The sequence below is a fragment of the Aricia agestis genome, chromosome 2 (genome assembly GCF_905147365.1).
Source record: "Aricia agestis chromosome 2, ilAriAges1.1, whole genome shotgun sequence".
Taxonomy (NCBI): Eukaryota; Metazoa; Arthropoda; class Insecta; order Lepidoptera; family Lycaenidae; genus Aricia; species Aricia agestis.
In genome coordinates, this window is record NC_056407.1 from 16,505,153 (window position 1) to 16,529,723 (window position 24,571).

Here is a 24,571-nt window from a genome sequence, read left to right on the forward strand (position 1 = left end):
CTTACCAAGTTTCAATAGTATAGCTCTTATAGTTTCGGAAAAAGTGGCAGTGACATATGGCGAATAATACATAATATGGTAATACAGACATGACGAATCTATAAGGGCTCCGTTTTTTGTCATTTGGCTACGGAACCCTAAAAAGATCCTTATAAAGTTTATAATTAAAATTAAAAGAATATGTACATATTTCGGCCTCTCATATATTGGTAGTAAAATTCGATTCCTTAAAATTGCAAATACCACTGATTAGAAGGCGGATAAAGTAGAAGCGATAAGTCCGAAGACAACATTTTCTTGGCTCGTGCCGGGGCCATGTGTACCGGCGTGCTCACGGACCATGTACAAAACAAAAGCGGTGGAAACGTTGCTCAGTCGAAGACAAGAAACGGCGCGTAGCACTTTTCCGACGAAACAGTCGACTTATTTTCAAAATAAACCGTCAGCGGAAGTCGTTTACGTTCTCTACTTGTAATAATATCTGTGCACAAGATATAATTTTACTGTAAAAATGTTGTTAATAAATAAAATATATTTTAATTAATGTTATATTTTTAAATGTGATTTGGTTAGGTCGCAAAAATAATAAGCCAAATGAAAAAGTGTGATGTATGTGGCAGCCATGTTTTTTAAATTGAGCAGTTGGGGCGCGGCGCTGGTATTATTTGCTTTCTGCACACGGTATGCGCGAGGCGAAGATTATTTCAGGATGGTAAGTGAAAATGTATTACAGTCATTAGCATGGTAAATACAACACGCGCGCGTGGACCAAATGCGTTAGATACTATCAGTGGCGCTTTTACCAATGGGCTAAGAAGGCTGGAGCCTAGGGCGGCAGATTTAGCCCCTTTTTTATCTTACAGAAATAAAAAATCCCACCAAAAACATTTCATGTAAAATATTGCCGAGACGACCATATAAGGTTTACGGTTTAACCTGTAAAAAAGATATGAGATCTCATGTAGAGCCAAGCTTCTGAGTCAGACACGGCCTAACTCTACAGTCTACTGACCCTAACTTAAACAAATTCTACGTACCAGTAGATAATCCATACTAATATTATAAATGCGAAAGTATCTCTGTCTGTCTGTCTGTCTGTCTGTCTGTCTGTCTGTCTGTCTGTCTTGCTTTCACGCCAAAACTACTGAACCGATTGCAATGAAATTTTGTATACAGTTATTCTAGAGTCTGAGAAAGGACATAGGCTACATTTTGATGTGGGAAAATATCTTATTTCCATGAAAATATCGATGAAAACGAATTCGCATTGCGCGTGGCCAGCGCTCATGCCGGGGGTCCTGGGTTCGAGTCCCGCAGGCGGAACAAAAAGTTTTCAATGTTCCTGGGTCTTGGATGTGTATTAAAATAAAATTTCAAAAATCTTAAACATATTTTGACGACCTCTGTGGCTCAGTGGTGAGCGCGTTGGTAGCTCAAGCCGGGGGTCGCGGGTTCGAGTCCCGCCGACGGAACAAAAAGTTTTCAAAGTTCCTGGGTCATAGATGTGTATTAAATATGTGTATCATATAATAAAAATCTTAAATATATGTATAGTATAAAAGTATTAAATATATTTCCGTTGTCTGGTACCTGTAACACAAGTCCTTCAGGTACTTACCACAGGGCCAGACTGACGTGGTGTGAAGCGTCCATAGATATTATTATTATTATTATTATATTATTTTATGTACTAGCTGTTGCCCGCGACATCGTCTGCGTGGACTTTAGTTAATAGTTTATAGCGCGCGGTGTCAAAAAAATTTGTGTCAAATTTAAAAACTTTTTAAAACCCTGGTAAGTGGTACCCCTCTTAGGGCCGCGCTACACCGGAATGGCAGCGCTGAAAGTGCTCGCCTCGCATGGCAGCGCCATTCCGGTGTAGCGCGGTCCTTAATTAATCAAAATACCCAAAAACAGCTGTGCAGTGTGCACATAATCTATACTAATATTATAAATGCGAAAGTATCTCTGTCTGTCTGTCAATCTCGCTTTCACGCCAAACGCCAAAAGTATCTCTGTCTGTCTGTCTGTCTGTCAGTCTCGCTTTCACGCCAAACGCCAAAACTTCCGAACCGATTGTAATGAAATTTTGTATACAGATAGTCTAAAGCCTGAGAAAGGACATAGGCTACTTTTTTACTGGAAAAAAGGGTTTTAAGGGGGTGAAAATGTGTAAATTTGTTCAAATTAAGTTAGTTCCAACAATTCATAATAGATGGCGCCGTGCGTCTTCTACATCGCGCTGACGCTTGCTCAAAAGTCTTTCTATAAGACGTGGTATCATCTTTCATTTAAGTTTCGATTTTTTTCGATTGTTATATCTATTCTACGGTATTAAATAACTCAGTACTTTATCTGTGCAGTGACGTAACCTTAAATCTATCAATGATAAATAGTTTATGGGTAAAGTTGTGTAATTGGAGGGCTAAATAAGCTTTAAAATTTGGCATAAAATATAAAGTTTAATATAAAAAAATGAAATACTTATTGTGTGCACACTGCACAGCTGTATTGATTTAAGGGGTACCAGGGTTTGTTTATAAAAGCTTTTGACACCAATTTTGTTGACATCGCGCGCTATAAACTGAAGTCCACGCGGACGAAGTCGCGGGCAACAGCTAGTATGTTATATACGTTTCGCTACCGCCTTGTGTGGTCGTCTCATCAAAAATTTTCAAAAAATGTTTTTGTGGGATATTTTGATTGTGAACTAAACTAACGTTGAATTTCAAAGGTCAGTTTTAGGGGCGGCAAAAATTGAATAAGTAGCCTACAGGCGGCAAAAGTTCCAAAAGTTTCAAATATTCTGTCAGAGAACTGAAGATTCATCTATATCTGGTACCGACTTCAAAATGATGAAGATTGAGTACAGAAATAGTTGAGGTTTAGCCGATTTCGGAAAAAGGCACTATTAGATAGGAAAAATTATTTAATACTTTTTAGTTCATATTATAAGGATGTTATTATTGTTTTTACCTTGGAAGTCGGTTTTAATTTTTTGTTAAAAATAATTGATGTTGATGTTTTGTGTACAAGTAGTTCACGGTATGTGACATCAGTAGATGCTCGGACGAAGCGTGACGAGTGACAAAATTAAAGAAACTCCGATTGGATCCAGTTTTACTTTTTATTAATTTCTATTTCGTTACCTACTCTGTGCGATGATGCAAATGCTTCTTCGCCGAATAAGTCTTATAACCCAACGTCTTAAATATCCGGCTCGAAGGACCAACATTTTTTTAATATTTAAAAGATTATTAGGTAAATTTATTTCACGTGGACGGTATTTCACTTAAAAAAATATTAGATCAATACCTACTTAACATCAGAGATCGAAAGCTTTCGAAACAATTACAACCAACATAACTATTATTATGTGCAGAATATAATATAATAATTAATAATATACTTATAGCACAGTATACTATTCTAAAGGTATAGCTGTTGTCTTCTTTCTTTTACTAACATGTCCAGGATCCAGGTTCAGGTCCTAGAAGCCTGCCCGTTGTCTGGGCAACCCGACCGGCCCGCGGTCCACCAGGTATATAGGTCAGCACTCCGCACCACCCATTGTTGGCCAACGTCGCACCGCCGCCCGGATCACGTAACAATCATAATTTCCCGACATTTATAATGCCATTTACTAAATACTCGAAAGTTTGCTATTTTGAGCCTGTAACGGTCACGGTGGGCGGTTTCGGTGAAACAAGAGGCATTTTGTTCGTAAATTACTTCGTGAAGTGTGTCCTACTTCTATCTATACAAAGCGGAAGAGTTTGTTTGTTTGTTTGAACGCGCTAATCTCAGGAACTACTGGTCCGATTTAAAAAAAATATTTCAGTGTTAGATAGCCCAGCCCATATCGAGGAAGGTTATAGGTTATATTTTATCACGCTAAGATTAATAGGAGCGAAGAAATAGAATGTGGAAAAAAAAACGGGGTAAATTATTTGAAAGAGCTTATCTCACGAACTACTGGTGCATTTATTTTTATGTTATTTGGCACAGATAAGAAGTAGACCACGTGAAGGATCATAGACTATTTTGTGGAGTAATTTGTCTGTTAAATATCTAATTTACGCAGGCAAAGCCGCGCGGAACGTCTAGTACATTATAGATTCTCAAGATGTATTTTTCTGATATGCGACATGCGGCGCAAGCGTAGAAAGCATGAATTATTTTTACTGCAGGCGTTAAAAGTACTACTTGCCATCTAATAGATGTTGCTTAGGACCTAGAAAGCGCAAAAGATTTCGCGTTTTGAAGCAATAAAAAGAGGCATTTTAGTGGGCAGTTGTACAGAATCCTAAGGTTTTGTCGTAAAGAAAAGCCTTGTCAGTGATCTACCAATAACCATCCACATTGGTCCAGTAGTTTAGTAGCAAACAAACAAACCTTAGTAACCTCCTCTATAATGAAGTGTAGCCAAATTGAGTTAACAAGATTGGTCTACAAGTCTACATCTTCAGCGTGGCCCATTAAACTTAAGGACAAACTTAATGGACGGAAGCCATGAATCAGGTTGTGCTGCGCGGGCGCATCTCCGGAACGGAAGGTCGCCAAACAATACCATTATTAACTAAATTGTTGTTATTAACTTCGTGACAAACGTCTGATTGTTTTGAGGGTTTTTGCAAGTGTATACGGGTTACGTATCCGACTCGAATAATTGAAAGTATATTCGTAAACACAAAGAATCGATGCCAGACGATATGTATACCCAGTATACCTATCATCTGGCATTGCAGATTCTTTAGAACAACTTACCTACCTATCAGAAATTTCTTAAAACTCTTAAGATTTAAAAAGAATGGGATAGATTATGGTGGGATGAATATGAATAAATTATATAGAAGAATCTTCTTTCATTGCAGGGCATGAACACAAATGCGGCGGAGGCAGCTCAGTTTCTGAGAGAATACGATCGGGAGGCGTCTGGAATGTGCTATAGGTAAATGCAATTTTCCCTTGCTTGGTATCTCTGTTTAAAAAAAACTTGGTTGTTTATAATATTTATATAAAACTTTATACTTACCATATACACTACTACTGAAAAATATTATGTTTTTTGCCCTGATATAGTGGCAACCCTGATGGCGCGAGTCGCACAACAACCAAGCTCCATTTTTCAGAATTGGGCTCAGCATTTAGAGAAATTCTGGGACAAAATGTTATCCTCATTGAACAAAATACACAGTATCTCACCAAACAAAGAGCTTTTTAAACCGTATTTTCAGGGTAACAATGTCCCAGTGGAAGTTCGTGACCAACATAACGGAGTACAACCAGCGGCGGATGCTGGAGGAGCTGGGTCTGAGCGCCAAGTTCGAGCGGCTGTCGTGGCGGAAAGCGGCCGCGTACGACGTGTCCCGCCTGCCGGACCCGCAGGACCGACGCCAGCTCGCCAGGATCATACAATCCAGCCGCGCCGGGCTGCCTGATGACAAGTTCGCGGAGGTATGAAGACTAATGAAGACAAATTAATCAATTCCTTTTGACAACACAACACTTTTGAGGCCGTTACGCCTGCATATGTTATGCAGGTGCAACGTCTGTTTAAGCCTCAGAACAGGAAAATAAGGTTTAAGCTCTTACTAAAGATGTATAATGTTGCAATATAATTGCGTCACTAACTCACTCCGTTGTAGATTGACATTGAAGCTCATATATCTACAAATACAATACAAATAATTTATTTCCAGAAAAATACAATATTATACAACTTTAGATTGACAAATCCCCACACTAGGCATAGCCTGTCCTGTGGAGCCAGCTTATTAAAAATTGTTTTTCAGATCCAACAGTTGATAAATGAAATGAAAGAGTTGTACAACTCGGCGAAAATATGTCCGTTCGGCCAAAAGCCCTACGATCCACACGTACCGAAGCTGCCGCACCCCGACCTTTCCGAAGGGAATAGGACCTACCACCTCGCCAGCCAGCCCTACCAGCATTACCAGCCGGCACAAGATGACCAGGACTACCCCAACTACTGCGACATGCAGCTCGACCCGGAGATCACCAGAATTCTGGCACATTCTAGAATAGAGAATGAACTTCTGTACGTGTGGAAGAGCTTCAGGGAGAAGACGGGGCCGAAGCTGAGGAATCGGTTCATGCGATACGTACAGCTGGCTAATCAGGCAGCTATCACTACTGGTATGTTGACAAAAACTCTAACACTATTTTGCATGGATGAAAGCGGGTGCAATATTATCAGCCCTCTGATTGGCCATAATAGCATAGGCCAATCAAAAGACAGTTAGCACTTAGCGGTGCAGCATTTTCTTGGATTTTATTATTCACTACTGTTAAATGCTCGTTGTTTCCAGGCTACCGCGACGCGGGTGACCAGATGCGCGCGGCGTACGACGACCCGTCATTCCGCGCCAGCGTGGAGGAGGTGTACAACCAGGTCGCACCGCTCTACAAGCAACTGTTTACGTACGTGCGGACGCGCCTGCGCATGCGCTATCAGACCATACGACCAGATGGACCCATACCTGCTCATCTGTTAGGTGAGACAACCAGAGAATTGATGGGGAACAAAAATATAGATTTTTTACTGATTTACCAGTTTAGATCTCAAAATTAATGAAAGGAAAGGCTGGACAAATCCAAACTTGTTAGGTCCAGATTGGCATTTATTAAAATAGTAGATAATTACTCAACAACCTAACATGCTGAACTTCAAACTATTCTGTTAATAATTTACAGGCAACATGTGGGCGCAGAACTGGAAGTCCATCATGGATCTGGTGATGCCGTTCCCGCAGGCGCCCACCCTCGACGTCACTGCAGAGATGCTCAGGCAGGGATTCACACCGCTGAGGTTAGTACTTAGTTGCTACATCGCAACAGATAATATCTACTACTCTTCTACTGATAATATGAAATATCCCATCACGGTGGATCATTAACGCATGCTAGAGGCGTCCATATCAGGATGAGCTCCTGATATGGACGCCTCTAGCATGCGTTAATGATCTAAAAGCTATAACCAAATTTCGTCGTATGTCTATTCAGAGCCTTTTTGCACGTGCGATGCCCATGTGCGTTAAAAACGCACTCGCGTTAGCGTAGAATCAATTTGACATTTGAAATACCGTTATTTTTACCTCTTTGTCACTTCCATTAATTTCCAGAATGTTCCAAATGGCGGAGGAGTTCTACACGTCGATGGGTCTGAAGCCGGTGCCACCGGAGTTCTGGCGCGGCTCGCTGCTGGCGCGCCCGCCGCAGCGCAGCGTGCAGTGCACCGCCAGCGCCTGGGACTTCTGCAACAGGATCGACTACAGGTACAATGTGGCCTCTACACTCCACATCCGGGATATTCGCAATGCAATTGTTAAAAATCTTCTTTACTCACGCCCTCAAAGTATTACTTCTATCACGTACCTATCGAAACGCGCTATTAATAACTATTCATGGGCTAGTGAAGAAACAAGTAGTGATGGTAATAATAATATACTGAAGAAATACTCTGCTCTAGTGGGAGAGCTGCTAGTTTGGCTTAACTTTATTTACCATCTTAATTTAAAATACTTATGGGCTAGCATTAGGTTTTCTGGAATAAATCAAGAACATCAGCGCGAGCGTAACAAAATTGTATCGTTTTTCCTTTACCCCTTACTCAATCATCTAGACTTCGGTTTTTTTTAAATTAAATATAATTGATCAAGGTAAAATTTCCATTTATAACATTACCAGGATAAAGCAGTGCACGGAGGTGACGATGCAGGACCTGGTGTCGACGCACCACGAGATGGCGCACATCCAGTACTACCTGCAGTACGCTGACCAGCCCCAGCTCTTCCGCGACGGCGCCAACCCCGGTATACCCGCCTCTTTCCCTCACACTTTAGCACCCTTCAGCTATAACTATAGTAAAAACTCTAGTAAATAAAGCTTAGTAGAGCGAGATACATAGCTAGAAGTACGATCTAGTTACTGATGGATAATGGATCCTTGTATCCTACTAAGTTGATAAGCCTGTAGTAAAGACATTAATTCCTTATTGTTAAATAATTTATTATTTTAAGGCCTTTCCCTCTCTCTCTTACGTGTAGACGCTTCTTCTCTCTAATTATTATTGTGCTCTACAACTTACTTTATTTCTGTTTCAGCGTTCCACGAGGCGGTCGCGAATGCCGCGACGTTGTCCGTGTACAACCTCAACCATCTGCAACGAGTCGGACTTTATAACAATAAGTATGACGACTTACTTATTGCTTATTATCCAATTCGCGCCTTTTAATTTTTAACATTTACAAAAGTATTTAATCTGGCTTACTGGTTTTAATTTTAGATACTAAATAGTTATTCTACTAGATCCATTTCTGTGGTATTCTACAATGAAAACCCTGAGATGAGGGTTGAGACCCATCATATCGAATAACAAAGTAAAAGTAAAGTAACGCCCGGCTTATGTTCAGGACTCACGACCAGTACCAGGTGAGCATGAACTTCCTGATGTCGATGGCGCTGGAGAAGGTCGCCTACCTGCCCTTCGCATTCATGGTCGACCAGGTGAGCTCTTCTAGTGAATAAAAGAGCTTTCTTTTAAATCTAGGTTACTTCTTTTAAACCGCATCGCAAGATGCGGTCCGTCTATACCGCCGGTCTTAGGTGCACTTGAAGACACTTCTAGAGCAGTCGAGTAATATAAGTACACGAGTTTCATACCAAAACGTGGAGCGGAGAGAGTAGAGGGGTGAGAGGGGAAGCATTCAATCCCAGTTCGCTCGCTCATGTTTTGTTTTTAACTCACCTTCAATACTATTGTGTGGTACTCATGTTAAAAATGACGAATTCGAAGTCTAGGATTTTCTTAATCTGCCCCCCCCCCCTCCTCAAAGACCTATGCGCCCCCTCCCCCCCATGTAGAATCCTGGCTACGCCCATGAATTCAGCGCCACCCTGGATATTGTATTTACTAGCTGATGATCACACAATGTTGTATAATGTTATCCAGTGGCGATGGTCGGTGTTCGAGGACGGCGTGAAGAACATGAACGCCAAGTGGTGGCAGATGAAGCTACGGTATCAGGTTAGATTGTACTTTCTTTGATACCTTAAAAGCTACCAGATACTTATTAAAATATCTAATGCTTAATATTAAGCTATTCAATGTTTTGTCCTTGTCTCTTACATTTGAAAAGACCCTTAATAGACAAAGTACTAAAAGACAACTACTTAAAGACAAAACATTGTGTAGCGTGTTCAACGTGTTTATATTTGTATGGGGTTGAGACTTGAGTAGGTAATGAGTATAATATGTCGTCTCTCAATCGTCTACGTAGCTCCTTACTATATAGTTTTATGCCTATTTTCATTCAGGGAGTGACGCCGCCCGTCTCGCGCACTGAGGCCGACTTCGACCCCGGATCCAAGTACCACATCATTTCCGATCAAGTAAGTAATCATAATATTAATACGCGAACGAAAAACATTGTAACCCTTTTTACGAAAAATGGGGAAGCGTAGGTGCATGAAATTTTGCACAGTTATAGTTTATATGGTGAAGGAGTGCATCGAACTAATATTATTTTGAAATTATGCTTTTATCATACATTTTTTTAACAAATAAAACATTACACACACTACAACACACACACACATGAGAAATGACAGATTTTTGAGTGACAAGCCTATACATACGAATCATACTCTTTTATTTATGGTTGAAGTCTGTTGACAACAAGTTGACAAATTTAAAATGGATTATAGTTTTATTTATTGAATCTAAGATACTATTAGACAATGCTTACATGGCCAGTCTGAGTTCAGCTAAGTCCCAGAGGCAAGAGTTGAAAAAAAAGGATAAAGTCAATATTTTTTACAAAATATAGGTAGTACTCATAGACTTAATATATACTGGTAGTACTCCTAATGTCGCTGAAACTAAGGTCGAATTTCGACCATTGGGCGATCTCTAGTAGGGTAGACTGGGTACGAATGTGACAATTTTGGTTTGGAGGGCAATAATTTTGTTAATTATACACCTAGCAAAAAAATTTTTATCACTATAGTTTATTTATTTGTCTACATAAAAATACTAATATATCATGCTAAAATACGATGTATTAGTCATGGAATCAAATTTGAAAGAAGGAGGGAAATTGTCACAACCGACCACAACCCAAGGACGGTTGGGTCAGTAGTGACATCTACAAAAAAATGTTTATAATGATTTTTATTTCAATAAAAATGTACCATAAAACATCATAAACTTATTCTTAACAAATTCATCTAGCGTATCAAAACATAGTCTACTTCTAAACATATTTATCAACCAAAACAACGACATCCGATTCATTTGATGAATTTCTCCGTTCTCTGTATAAATAAGTCCTACGTTTGACTTCTTCGTAAGTATTGTCGTATTGACTGACAACTCGTTTGGTCTCCTGCAAGCGTTTTAAGACATCTAAGAAAAATTATAGGATAAAGGTATGTCACAACGGTACCCAACACAGAATTTTAATTATCAAACAAGCGCCACGAAACGGCTAAACGATTTATGTAAAAATAATCACTTGTAGTTAACTACTAATGATCAACTTATAACAAGAAAATAAACGACATAGGCTATTTGCATACAAAAAATAGTAAACATTGAAATAAATCAAGCAAGAAAACCTACTTTTGACCCTTAAAAAGCAATGAAGGCCCCTGATAACATTATTGTCAAGTGCTGGCGGACGCAATGCTGGGAGAAGCATTCAGACTTGCAAACGCGTCTTTCTCTCTTAGCGCCAATCCCCATATTCCGTATAGTTTCGCTGTTATGACGACTGTCACAACCGTCCCCTGGCACAACCGTACCCAGTCTACCCTAATAATAAATGAATTATATCATAAAGATATAGTAAAATAATGCTTTTTATTAGAATAGTAAAATAATGCTTTTTATTAGAATATAGATGACGCCCGCAACTCCGTTACGCCTAAAACTCGGTTATCGCGCGGGAACAGTACATTTTTCCGGCATAAAAAGTATCCTGTGTTCCTTCCCGGGACTCGAAAGTATCTCCATACACAAATATCAGCAAAATCGGTTCAGCGGTCGGACAGACAGACAGACACAGATCGTCTTTACAAGTTCAAGTTCCAGCAACGCACCTGCAGCTCTTCTAATGTGTCCATGGGCGGATGTAGTCGTTTTCCATCAGGTGAACCTTTGCTCGTTTGCCCCCTTGCTCAAAAAAAGTTACAATAAACGTGTGTCGCCAGGAGTACATAAAGTACTTTCTGGCGACGATCCTGGAGTTCCAGGTGTTCGAGCAGCTGTGCGCGGCAGCGGGGCACGCCGGACACCTGCACGAGTGCGACGTCTACCGCAGCCGCGATGCCGGCAGGCTTCTGAGGTAACACAAAAGCAGTAAAAGCTTGTAAATATTATACTTTCTCAGATACAGCATAGTAGCGCAGTGGAAGCGTGCTGGGCCCATAACCTTAAAAGAAGTTGGATATTCTTAACGGACTAACTTTATTTAAAAAATGTATACCAACGTCTGTTAGTGTTAACAGCTTGTTAAAATGTCATGTTTTCTCTTTCATTCATATGTAAATCGGCAGAGGTAATGTGATACTAATTCGAGCATTAAGGCCGTATACAACGAGGATTAGTGAAATTTCGTGTTTTTATTTTCACTAGAACTTTGACCAGAAGTAATTATAAGCATTTAAACATTTTTTTTAGGTTTGTTACGTTCCTTACCAAGGTCAGGGTCAGCTTAAAGTCAGCCTGTAAACAAGATATAAGTTTTTGGGATATCAATAAACGTATTAATAAATTACAGCACAGCGTAATATTATTATTATGATGTTTTATAGTGAGATAATGCAGCCCGGTGCTTCGAAGTCGGCGGCGGACATCATCCGCAGCATGACGCGCGGCAAGACCAACAGGATCTCGCCCGAGGCGCTCGTCAAGTGAGTTCCAACTTCCAAGGGTCACGTGGTCGAGCGTTCAAGCGGTCAGATTTGTGTTCTCTGTGTTGTATTACGTTACATAGATATACTCTCATAGGGGGCGTTCTGACTTCTGACCGCGTCAAAATTGCTCCTGTGTGACTGACCGCTCGAACGTAAAATGCGAGCGTAGAACGCTTGAACGCGTGACCGCTATCTGTTAGGTCCTTAACACATTTTTTTACTCCACCATGCAGGCTAATTGGTAGCATATTATACTAAACGATTGGCTGTGTCAACTGTCAACCTAAAACACTGCCGATCCTTATAATTTTACGACGTAAGCTTAATAGTGATGAGTCGGATTTTGATAGTTGCGATTTTCATACACACGAATGAAGATCGATAAAACGGCACAACAAAGTTCGGGCCAAAATCTAATCAGTAATACTCTGTGGTTTTTGTTTTTGCCCAGAAGTCAGGTCATTGTAGCCTTGACGTCACTGCGACCCTTGAGGGTCTATTATGACTCCTTCGCATTGTCTGTGGTACCTTCCAGATACTTCCGTCCTCTGGAGCTGTGGCTGCGCGTCCAGAACCGCGACGAGGCGGTGATCGGCTGGAGCTCCAGCCAGCTCGACGTGGCGCTGTTCGCCCCCCAGCGAGCCGCCGCCCCCGCACACGCGCTAGCTACGCCCCTATGTCTACTTGTTGTGTTTATTGTGTTTATTAAATGGTTTTAAGTGGAAATGTTTTGTTATTCACGCCCTTGCTGTTGCAAACAGCACTTGCGAGCAATGGTCTTAAACGTCTCGTACGAAATCAGTTGCCAGTTATATTTTACTATCCGTAAAAGCTATCTAGTCGCTGAGAGATAGTGTTACAAATTACAGTATATGCAGGAATTCTCAAGCAAAACACTTTCATATGCGGACGCTTCGCTGTAATAATATATAATAGCAATCAATGTTCATGTTCAATGTGTACCGAGGGGGGGGGAGGCAGCCCCCCCCCCCCTGTATAATACGTCCCTAAGTTAGTATCTTATCTAGTACTTTTATCGAAAATCTAGTACTTTCATAGAAAACTTAAAAAAATACGAGCAAACTGCCCCCCCCCCCCCCCCACCCCCCCTCTGGCCCAGAACTTGGGTACGCCCATAGCAATGTTGCTTTATGAGCGTTAATTTTGCTCCAAGTCATCGGTGTTGTTTGCATCGGTGCAAATATCAAAATGGCTGTCTTTAATTTGGTAAAGTGAACTTAACTCACTATGTTCAGTTTGAAAGGACTTTCCAGCGGCATTGTATTGACAGCAAAAGTACAAAGCAGCAGCTAATGAGCGGTTTGGCGCCATTGTCAGAAGCTATTCAAGCATTGAGTATTTAACTTGGTTCAAACAAAAATTAAAAGTGGAATTTATTTCCCAAATGACGCGTCGCTAATCGCTACCTCTACTACTCGCTTACTTTTAAAACATCTTTTTAACTTGAAAAGTAAAAGTTTTTATCTATACTAATATTATAAATGCGAAAGTATCTCTGTCTGTCTGTCTGTCTGTCTGTCTCGCTTTCACGCCAAAACTACTGAACCGATTGCAATGAAATTTTGTACACAGTTATTCTAGAGTCTGAGAAAGGACATAGGCTACATTTTGATGTGGGAAAATATCTTATTTCCATGAAAATATCGATGAAAATTAATTCGCATTGCGCGTGGGCAGCGCTCATCCCGGGGGTCCTGGGTTCGAGTCCCGCAGGCGGAACAAAAAGTTTTCAATGTTCCTGGGTCTTGAATGTGTATTAAAATAATATTTCAAAAATCTTAAATATATTTTATGTATAATATTATAAAAAATCCAGAAATTATCGATGCAATGAACATTTTAGTTCTAATACGATTCAACAGATGGCGTTTTATTTTTTACTTCATTGTAACATAGAACTAATCATACTTATTAGTTATGTTTTTGTTTATAGTTTTTAATACGTGAGAATATTATGTTTAATAATATTATCACTTTGTATAATAATAATCAATCTATCTTATCTTATAGAACTCCTACTGCATTTCTAAGGAGTTCGAGTGTACCGTGTTGGCCTATATTCCATCCAGAAAATATATCAATGCAATCAACATTTTAATTCTAATATATGAAAACAGATGGCGTTTTACAAGCTGTTAACACTAACAGACGTTGGTGAAATTGGGGCTAAACCTATCAATGATAAATAGTTTATGGGTAAAATTGTGTAATTGGGGGGCTAAATAAGCTTTAAAATTTGGCATAAAATATAAAGTTTAATATAAAAAAATGAAGTACTTATTGTGTGCACACTGCACAGCTGTATTGAGTTAAGGGGTACCAGGGTTTTTTTATAAAAGCTTTTGACACAAATTTTGTTGACATCGCGCGCTATAAACTGAAGTCCACGCGGACGAAGTCGCGGGCAACAGCTAGTAATATATATGTATGTGTCTCTTATATATTATAGAGTTCACAGTAGAAGTAGCAGCGCTGAAAGTTCTATTTTTTTATTTGTATGGGCAAGCGCACGAGAGTAATGAATTTTCCCACACAAAAGTAAAAAAGAAAGTTGCTCTTTCAGCGCTGCTACTTTCACAGTTAACTCTCTACAAGGAACATGTACACACCCCAAAGTATTATCACTTATTTTTGTTACATCCTGTATAGGGGACACAGGCAGAACCACTTAGTTTTGTTACACCCGTAGTTACGCCCTGTTTATTAAATCTATACTTAATATTATAATTCTGCAGAGTTTGTTTATTTGTTTGTTTGAACGCGCTAATCTCAGGAACTACTGGTCCGATTTGAAAAATTCTTTCAGTGTTAGATAGCCCATTGATTGAGGAAGGCTATAGGCTATATTTTATAACGCTAAGACTAATAGTAGCGAATATTTTGAGGAAAATGTGGAAAAAACGGGGGAAATTATATGAAAGGGCTTATTTGAACGCGCTAATCTCAAGAACTACTGGTCCGATTTGAAAAATTCTTTCAGTGTTAGATAGCCCATTGATTGAGGAAGGCTATAGGCTATACTCGTATTTTATAACGCTAAGACTAATAGTAGCGGATATTTTGAGGATAATGTGGAAAAAACGGGGGAAATTATATGAAAGGGCTTATTTGAACGCGCTAATCTCAGGAACTACTGGTCCGATTTGAAAAATTCTTTCAGTGTTAGATAGCCCATTGATCGAGGAAGGCTGTAGGCTAAATTTTATCACGCTAAGACTAATAAGAGCAAAGTAATAGAGGGAAAATGTGGAAAAAACGGAGTCAAATTATTTGAAATTGCTTATTATCTTAAGAACTATTGGAGCAATTTTTATGTTATTTGGCAAATATGAAGAATAGACCACGTGAAGGGACAAAGGCTATTTTTTGCGGAAAAATGTACGGTTGCGTGAAATTCCTAAACTACGCAAGCAAAGCCGCGCGGAACATCTACTTATATATAATAAAATCGTAGGAAAGTCAATTCTGTACATTGAATATTTTTGTACCATAAATAATAATACTTGGGATGTGACCTACTATGCTAACGCGGACGAAGTCGCGGGCAACAGCTAGTGAATTATAATATTACACTTACACATAAAACATTGTTAAACACATAATAATAATTAATTATTAAAAAACTACAAAATTTAATGCTTTGTCAGTATAATGTTATGTATAACTAGTAGTTCCTGAGATTAGCGCGTTCAAATAAGCCCTTTAAAATAATTTCCCCCCGTTTTTTCCACACTTTCCTCTATTTCTTCGCTTCTATTAGTAGTAGCGTGATAAAATATAGCCTATAGCCTTCCTCGATAAATGGGCTATCTAACACTGAAAGAATTTTTCAAATCGGACCAATAGTTCCTGAGATTAGCGCGTTCTAACAAACAGACAAACAAGCAAACAAACAAACTAACAAACTCTTCCGCTTTATAATATTAGTATAGATGTATAACCAAATGTTCAATACCCCTCACTGGTTCCAGTGTATAAATACGGAAAGCTCAAAGTCTTTTAGAATAACTTTGTGCTTTGACAAGAAACGCGCTCGTCAAAAAATCATTACTTAGACACCTTTTCACAAAATTGTAAAGCACTCATTTTTGCTCGAGTCTCGACCGCAGTTCGAATTTCGAATACATTATCGAGAAAAATGGCGGTATTTTTGCTTTTCCTTTTTATAATTTTTACTTGCGCTAACGGCACAAACAGTAATTCTTTAGCTGTGTTAATAGAACAAAACTTAGAACTTTTGTTTGCCGACTACGCGATGGACGTTACAAAGTGGTTAGAAAACTTCAACGATGTTAACTTTAAGGACAGTGAAATTGGACGCCTGCTGCGCTATGAACAAATTAAGCCACAATTTTCTAAGGAGATCGAAAACAGTAAGTAACTTTGAATTGTTTTGTTACAAGATGATGTCCAAACAAAAAGCAATTTTGTTGCGCTAAATTCAATACAAGAAAACCGTAGGTACCTAATTGCTTTTTTTATTACAGTCCTGAGTCCTTTCTCCGGGACTCATAATTGTCATATATCCCTTCAAAATTTTACCAAAATCGGTTTAGCGCAAAGAGATTACAGACGTTCAGACAAAAGTTTTTTTTTATTTATTTATATTTTTATATTTATTTACTTAATTCAGGCATCTTGGCCCATATTATAAATACCTTATAGACTAACATACATACGTATTGTCTGCGACGTGGGGCGTGGCGTGGGTTTTGCAATATCGCATAAATACTTAGTTCTACTTTAGTACTTTATGACTTACTTATCGTATAATCTATGTTCAGGTAAGGGTCGCGGCATGAAGAAGTTGGAGCTAATGATGATGCCGCTGATCTTCCACCTGGGGGTGACATCCACGTGGATCATGATCACAACCATCATGACCGCCAAATCTGTCGCTATCGGCATCATTTTGCTGATCTTCAAAATCGCCGGCAGCTCGGCTAAGGTAAGAAAACGTCTTAATTATTATTAATACAACAAACTACATTTCATACCTCCCAAACTCTTTTATCACACGAATTGAACCTCTTATTTTTCCTGGAAAAGACTATCTTTCTTCCTTTCCCGTGACGTAAAGTTCCTCCAGACCAAATTTCAACGGTCTAGCATTTTAAGCGTGAGGAGTTAGCTGACAGACGGTCAAACTTTCCCATTTATAATTTATTAGTATGGTTCAGTTATAATATTGTGTTGGAATTTTTGGCTTACCTAGTTAATATACTGTTCTGTTAACTCCACCGATGTATTGTTCTAGCTGGCGTCGTACTTCACCGCGTGGAAGGGTCACCACCACCACCAGTGGGGCTGGACCCCGCACCACGACCACCACGACCACCACGACCACCACGACAATCATGGTAACTTTACGTTTGACATTAGTTATTTTATATTTACTTATGGCCCATAATTTAATGGAAAAAATTATAGTTATTCCCTTCTCCCTCGCTTGTAATATTTAAAATTCCGAATTAAAGCATACAAAATACGTACAAAATACGTATTATTATAAAAAATGTTTTCAATGATCTGTTTTTGTTCGCAGGTCATTTCAGAAGCCTGTGAGAGGGGAATACGCTAAAGCATTAATAGGTAACACAAATAAGTATAATAGGTAACATAATAATAAATAATGTTGCAAGCGTTCAAAGGAAATATAATCTATCCAAATTTTACTAAACATAGTGCCAGTGCTGCAGTGTTACCAGCTCATTTTAAATTATATTTTTTGCAGAATCCAGCCCGGCCGTGGTCCACCCTCTCAGCGGTCCGTGGGTACCCTCCGACTACAAGAGTCCACGTGACGACAGCAAACTTATATCCATAGACGATTAAGCTGATCGCACGTTTGTTAGCGTCGAACGCACCACATAGCACGAAATGGGGCGCGTACGGACTACGGTGCGGACGAATGTGCGAGGTTTCACAACATTTCATACAACGAATTTTAAAATGCGACGCGTTCGGCGCGTGCGTGCTGATAAATGTGCGATCATCTGTACACTAAATTAACTTAGGACGCCTTCATATTAAGCGCGACTCGTTTTAGTATAGAAGTCGCGCTGCGGCTGCTGCCGCACTGCTCGCGATTTACCTAATGTGAAGGCGCTGTTAGGCTTAGCTTTAAAGAATGACATCGCATAATTATAACTTACAGCATAGTTACGTAACTTAAGGTGACGCCGCGTTAAAGTAAAAAACCGTGTTAGATATATTTTAGATTGCTTGTTTTCTATGAGAGGCCGGCCCGGTCTCTCATAGAAAACAAGCAATGGAACAGCAAAAAATGGAAAGGGCGTAGCGACAAAATGATTTTTGTCGCGTAATTTAAAAACCATAAATACATTTCATATAAGCTATGGGCAAATTAAAGTGTATGCTTGAACCAATTTATGTACAAATTTTGGAAGCTTAAATCACTCTCCTCTGTTGGCAATACATATAGGAATCCCTTTTTTTACAGAGGTATTTTTGATTGATTATTCTGTGTTATAAAAGCTGACCAATCGTGTTATGCTATGGGTAATTCAAAGACAAAGACATGATGAATACTAACAATGAACTTTAATTTCTTAGCTTTAGTCATTGCTGAGAAAAATCGATATCGCTACAGCCAAATTATCAAGGCGTCGCCTTAATGATATTGTAAAAGTGTTGGAGGTTGTAACTACTATTTGTTAAGCAACTCACCAGTGATGTCCCTGTATTTATATTATGTTGTTCGTATAACAATAAAACCAAATAATTTAACAAAATAAAAAGTTTATTCAATAAAAGTATGGACGGATCACGGAACATATTTTGTCATAATACATTGCAGTTTCCCAGTGCAAATAGTAGCATGGTAGGTGTGTAGGTTGCATGGTAACATTTCGTGTTTGTGTATTATTTTGCTCTAAACACTTTCAATTACAAATATTTTACAAAAACATAAAATATTCAGATATAAAAGATAATCAAACTAATCACAAAAAATTAAGTACTTACCTACATGAGAATTATTAATTAAAGCTTAATTTGTGATGATTCTATAAATTGAATCTTTTTTTAGTTACGAACGAACAATATTATCACAATGAAAAGTTTTTTTTATACTTGAATATGCATATGTTTTACATATTTTAACATAGTAAAAGAAAAAAACATCTTAGTATGTGTATGACGGTATGCGTTAGGTACGTTAAATGTGGAATGATAATGTTGGTCCTTCCAGCCGGATAAATTAATTATTTAATGAAAAAAATCTATATATACAAAGTATAACTAAACAGAACTATAATAATATAAAGAATTTTAACAAATAAATTTATCACAAAATGGCAGTTATTATAACTTATGAAATACTTCGTTTGGTCAACATTTTAAAAATCATTTTATTTATATAAATAAAATATTAATACATTAAATGTAAGATATAGTATCACAAATATTATTGTCATGTAAAAGTGTAAATATTATCAAAATAATGTATTGTAAGTTTATAAAAAAAATTGGACGGAATTCGTTTCAATTCTAAAGTAGTTTTAAACTACACTCTTTTAAGCATTTTCTGCGTTTTTCAACTTTTTATAGTATTCAAATACACCCATCATACGCCATTAACCCTTAAATATAAGGCAGTATCGAAAAGTATAAGCCTAACATTGTAGGACATAGTATCAAACGTCGATATCTGATAATCTCCTGAAGCATACCCCCAGGAATATACACAACGTGATCAAAATTGAGTCGCTAACAAGCGCTAGCGTATTACTCGAGAACCAGGTATATCTTACCTTCTTTTTCGACAATCGCTTGTCTACGTTCAGTTTTTTCGGCCACGATTCGAAATTGGACTCGACGTTTTGACACTGACTGTCGTACCATTTGCGCGCGAAACCGGCGGAGCTCTTGCCCTGGATACAAATTTGGAACGCGCCGCCATTTTTGAGCGCCATCTTGAAATTGTCGTCGAGGTCTATTGTCAGCGAGCGCAGGTGGTAGGACACGTCCTTGCTGTAGTATATCGTGTTGTTCTTGTCCCGCGCGTATATGAAGAAGTCGGCGAGGTCCTGCGTCGTAGAGACGTACCATAGAGTGTAGATAGCTTCTTGCGAACTGAAAAAACCATGTTAACTTTATTTTATGTTATGATGTTTTGCCACACCGATTTCGGTGACGGTAGCTGATTTTATTTAAACCAGGTTATGACTATACAGGAGTTATTTTATAGAGCTTTAATTTATAAAAGTTACGAATAATACAAACTTTAAAAGGTAGTAAAGAGTTGTCGTCAGTGGTCGAAACCGCAACGTGCGCTAACTCAGTGTCAAAATAGTGACAGAGATGGGTTTTTATTCTCTCATTAATTATGAATGCAGCTATTTTACAAAATGGGGTGAGTGTAATCTTTTTCGTGAAATATTACGGGCGCCCATAAACAAAAATAATCGTTCACGTACTGAGGCTATCCCTATAATTCCATAAAAATATACTCACTACTGTATATCCCTGAACAGCACATCTGGTAGCGCGGTGTAGTCCAGCGGGGACTCGGCCAGCCTGTCCTGCAGCTCGACGGAGCCGGCACAGCGCAGTCTGTCCTCATCCACCTCCACCAGCAACTCTCCATCCAGCTGCGGCGGCTCGGAACAAGCTAGAGTGTTGTACTTGGTGTCTGCTGCGAGAGCTGATGGTGGTAGGCGCGCGAGGTAGTGCTTGAGAGGTCGGGTAAGGCAGTCGCATTTGAGCTTGTTACCTAAAAACGTTAATACAAGTTGCGATGGGTTAGAGGACAATTTCTAAAATAGTATGTACTCTCAACTTTACTTGAGACGATATTGTCACAACGTAACTTTCTTTACGGCTATATAACAACAAAAAAATTGGTCGCGCTTAGTCTTTAATCTATATAGGGTAAAAAGAAACCAAAGAATTGAAGGAAATACTGACATACTCACTCAGCTCAATTAATTTACCAAACCAACTTCTGTCACTAATAATTCAAACACCACAAAACATACTTTAAAAACTAAACAGAAACACCTACCTTCAAAGTACACCTTCAACCCGGTCTTCTCTATCAGTCTAACCAGCTCTGGATAGTAGCTGGTGAGCACGTTATGCCGCACATCCAGCGTCTTGAGCGCAGCCGCCTTCTGTATGCTGCCGATGGGAAGGGTTTCTAGGGAGTTGTTGTGGAGGTATAGCTCGGTGATGTTCTCAGGGAAAATTATTTTGGAGTCCGCTGTAATGAATATAGTTTTATAAGAAATGGTACTCCAGCCCAGCTGTCCCCTACAGGTATAATTAAATAATAAAAATAACCGTGTAATAATTTACAATCAATGCATGCATATTGCATGAATGTCGAAACCTGTAACGTTATCAAAATAATCATTGATTATTTTGATAAAATTACAGGTTTCGATCTACCTGTTACGGTCTAGACTCTATACTCTAGTATAAGTGTTAAGTTTGACGGCAAATTTATGTTCCCTGTAAGTAATTAATTTCAAACTTACATGTCCTCGATTCTAGATCTTGAAGTTGATTGTTGGATAGATCTAGTAGTTCCAGTGACGTCAGGTTACCTATAACATCTAAAAAGAAAAAAAATGTGATTAAACACAGTAGTAGTAAAAATATATTTTTTGTAGAATAACAATAAAGTTTTTGCTTAGTTTTGTTATATCGCGGATTTACTTACGTAAAATTTCTTAAATAGACTTGAAGCAACTGGTCTCATTGACTCTTTCACACATACATATTTTAATACAACACAATCGTATATCTATAGATTAATACGTGAGAGAAAAACTTTGTAACCCTTTTTACGAAAAATGGGGAAACGTAGGTGCATGAAATTTCGCACAGTTATAGTTTACTAGAGATCGCCCAATGGTCGAAATTCGACCTTAGTTTCAACGACATTAGGACTCTACCTATATTTTGTAAAAAATATTGACTTTATCATTTTTTTTTCAACTATTGTCTCTGGGACTTAGCTGATCTCAGACTGGCCGTGTAAGCATTGTCTAATAGTATCTTAGATTCAATAAAAAAAAACTATAATCCATTTTCAATTTGTCAACTTGTTGTCAACAGACTTCAACCATAAATAAAAGAGTATAATTGGTATGTATAGGCTTGTCACTCAAAAATCGATCATTTCTCATGTGTGTGTTGTAGTGTGTGTAATGTTTTATTTGTTAAAAAAATGTATGATAAAAGCATAATTTCAAAATAATATTAGTTCGATGCACTCCTTCACCATATAAACTATAACTGTGTAAAATTTCATGCACGTACGTTTCCCCATTTTTCGTAAAAAGGGTTACAAAGTTTTTCGCTTGCGTATTAATATATAGACATGGTGAAGGAGTGCATCGAACTAATATAATTTTAAAATTATGCTTTTATCATATTATATATTTCTAACAAATAAAACGTAACACACACTACGACACTACTACTAGGAAAAAAGACAGATTTTTGAGTGACAAGCCTATACATACGAATTATACTCTTTTATTTATGGTTGAAGTCTGTTGACAACAAGTTGACAAATTGAAAATTGATTATTGTTTTTTTTCATTTAATTTTAGATACTAATAATTAGACAATGCTTAAAGAATTGAAAAAAACTATGGTGAAGTCAATATTTTTTACAAAATATAGGTAGTAGTCCTAATTTCGTCGCAAGTAAGGTCGAATTTCGACCATTGGGCGATCTCTAGTAAACTAAAATCTGTAAAAAAATTAACACCATATTTAAACGTTATAAGACAAAACAATGCAGAAATTGTCCTGTATTATGTATAGGGGAAACAAGAGGTCCCGTTTTAAAAAAAATCGTATTTATAGGAAATCCGCGACTTTAGAAAATTCCCTTGAAAATAGCCAACTTTTTTTACAATCACTTACTATTTCTAATATCGTTGATATAGTTCCCGCTGAGATTCAGTTTCTTGACCTTCTTGGTGCCGTGCGTGAGGTCGAAGGTCAGTACCGGCAGCTCGTTGTGGCTGAGGTCCACCTCCATCAGCCTGTACGGTATCCACGGGCTGGACGGGAACATCTTCTTCGTCAGAAAACCGAACCGGTTGTGACTTAAGTCCACCTGTGGATGAGCGAAAGTATTTTCCACTGTTCCTTTAATACCTCAATCGTGGGAATCGCAGACATAATAGATTTTCAATTGTCATGCGGCAGCCGGGTGCCGCTTGGGGATTGATGGGTTAAAATTTCTACCTTACCAAGTGGTTTAAATTATTAATTCGTTTATTTACCGATTCCAACGAAAGCAAGTCGTCCAGTAGGCCGTTGGTTTTGTTGTCGATTTTCTCGAGGCTGTTGTGAGATAAATCTAATTTCCTAAAACACAAGAAAAATATATAGTCATAAGAAAGCTTAAATAACTGAATATCGTTATTTATGTAACGAGTAGCAACACCAAGTTTAAACATATTTTTAGGGTTTCGTACCCAAAGGGTAAAAACGGGACCCTATTACTGAGACTTCGATGTCTGTCCGTCTGTCTCCAGGCTGTAACTCAAAAACTGCTATAGCTAGAATTCTGAAATTTTCACAGATTGTATATATCTAGTGACGCTATAACAACAAATACTAAAAACAAAATAAAATTAATATTTAAGCGGGGCTCTCATACAACAAACATGATTTTTTGGCCTTTTGTGCTCTATATTAATAATGGCAACAGGTTGATTTTTTCTCAAAGTCCTTAATTATATGCGTACTTTAATCATTAACAAGAATATTAATATAAAATAAAAAATTAAGGGGGGCTCCTATACAAAAAATACAAATTTTTGGCCTAATTTTGCTCTTAGATAATGGTACGAAACCCTACGTGCGCGAGTCCGACTCGCACTTGGCCGATTATTTATGACTCACGATAACTACAGAATACACAGAATAATGAATCCAATTGAGGAATATTCAACTTCTGTATGAACAGTACAGAAAAGAACGATAGTAAATATTTTAATTGTGCCACGTCCCAGAGAATACACTCTCAGAATACACCATGGATGTAAATTTCACGTCCCACTAAACTTAGCTGGTTGTCGAATAGAGCTGAAGTCACAGATAAGTTTCAATAGACTCACCTCAAAGCGACCAGTCCCTTGAAGGCCTCGTTGGGTATGCTCTGCAGCAGGTTGGCGCTCAGCGATAGATGCAGCAGCTGCGGCAGGCCGTCGAAGGCGCGTCTCTCCACGCTGGCCAGCTGGTTGTGCGACAGGTCCAGGTGGAAGGTCGTGGGCAGGCTGCCGAATGCCGCCCGGGAGAGGGTGGTCAGGTTGTTCTCCTGGAGAGAGTTAGTTTTATGTAACGTTTTGCCATCGAAGAAATTTATTCATAGAAGTCGAATCGTTTGTTGGCGGACCTACGTCATTTGGTCGGGTTGTGTCAATTTAATATTAGTCGTGGTCTTATGAATAAATTTCACGGATAGCATAACGTTTTTTTAGATTATTAGCACACCGACAATGCTACGATTCGCGATAATGTAATAGCTAACAAAATACAAAATATGGAATTATCGTTTAACGCAGTAGACAATAAATCTGCCATTTATCGAGATAGCGATGTCGATGTTGAAATATAT

General features: G+C 38.5%; 3 protein-coding genes across 3 annotated transcripts in view; 2 read left to right on the top strand and 1 right to left on the bottom strand.

The window, feature by feature from the left end:
* The first annotated feature begins 515 nt into the window (after positions 1-515).
* On the top strand, positions 516-12,660 carry LOC121736241 (angiotensin-converting enzyme-like). The gene is made up of 15 exons (XM_042127328.1): positions 516-712; positions 4,875-4,951; positions 5,238-5,457; positions 5,796-6,159; positions 6,333-6,518; positions 6,718-6,832; positions 7,146-7,298; positions 7,711-7,835; positions 8,127-8,211; positions 8,436-8,529; positions 8,975-9,049; positions 9,340-9,414; positions 11,236-11,369; positions 11,839-11,937; positions 12,476-12,660. The coding sequence occupies exons 1-15, from the start codon at positions 608-610 to the stop codon at positions 12,657-12,659; spliced, it is 2,091 nt and encodes a 696-aa protein (XP_041983262.1). The 5' UTR covers positions 516-607; the 3' UTR covers position 12,660.
* Positions 12,661-16,216: 3,556 nt separating this feature from the next.
* On the top strand, positions 16,217-17,796 carry LOC121737679. Its single transcript, XM_042129350.1, has 4 exons — positions 16,217-16,334; positions 16,746-16,909; positions 17,219-17,321; positions 17,696-17,796. Exons 1-4 carry the CDS (start codon positions 16,217-16,219, stop codon positions 17,794-17,796), a joined length of 486 nt encoding a protein of 161 aa, XP_041985284.1.
* Positions 17,797-19,321: 1,525 nt separating this feature from the next.
* The window catches only part of LOC121734932 (chaoptin), a 29,342-nt gene continuing 24,092 nt past the window's right edge, over positions 19,322-24,571 (bottom strand). Inside the window, exons 13-19 of the mRNA XM_042125580.1 lie at positions 24,072-24,271; positions 23,232-23,316; positions 22,867-23,062; positions 21,465-21,542; positions 20,990-21,187; positions 20,440-20,698; positions 19,322-20,058 (exon numbers count right to left, since the gene is read on the bottom strand). Of these exons, the coding sequence (XP_041981514.1) occupies positions 19,620-20,058; positions 20,440-20,698; positions 20,990-21,187; positions 21,465-21,542; positions 22,867-23,062; positions 23,232-23,316; positions 24,072-24,271 (1,455 nt within the window). The 3' untranslated portion in view covers positions 19,322-19,619. The remainder of the gene's footprint in view (positions 20,059-20,439; positions 20,699-20,989; positions 21,188-21,464; positions 21,543-22,866; positions 23,063-23,231; positions 23,317-24,071; positions 24,272-24,571) is intronic.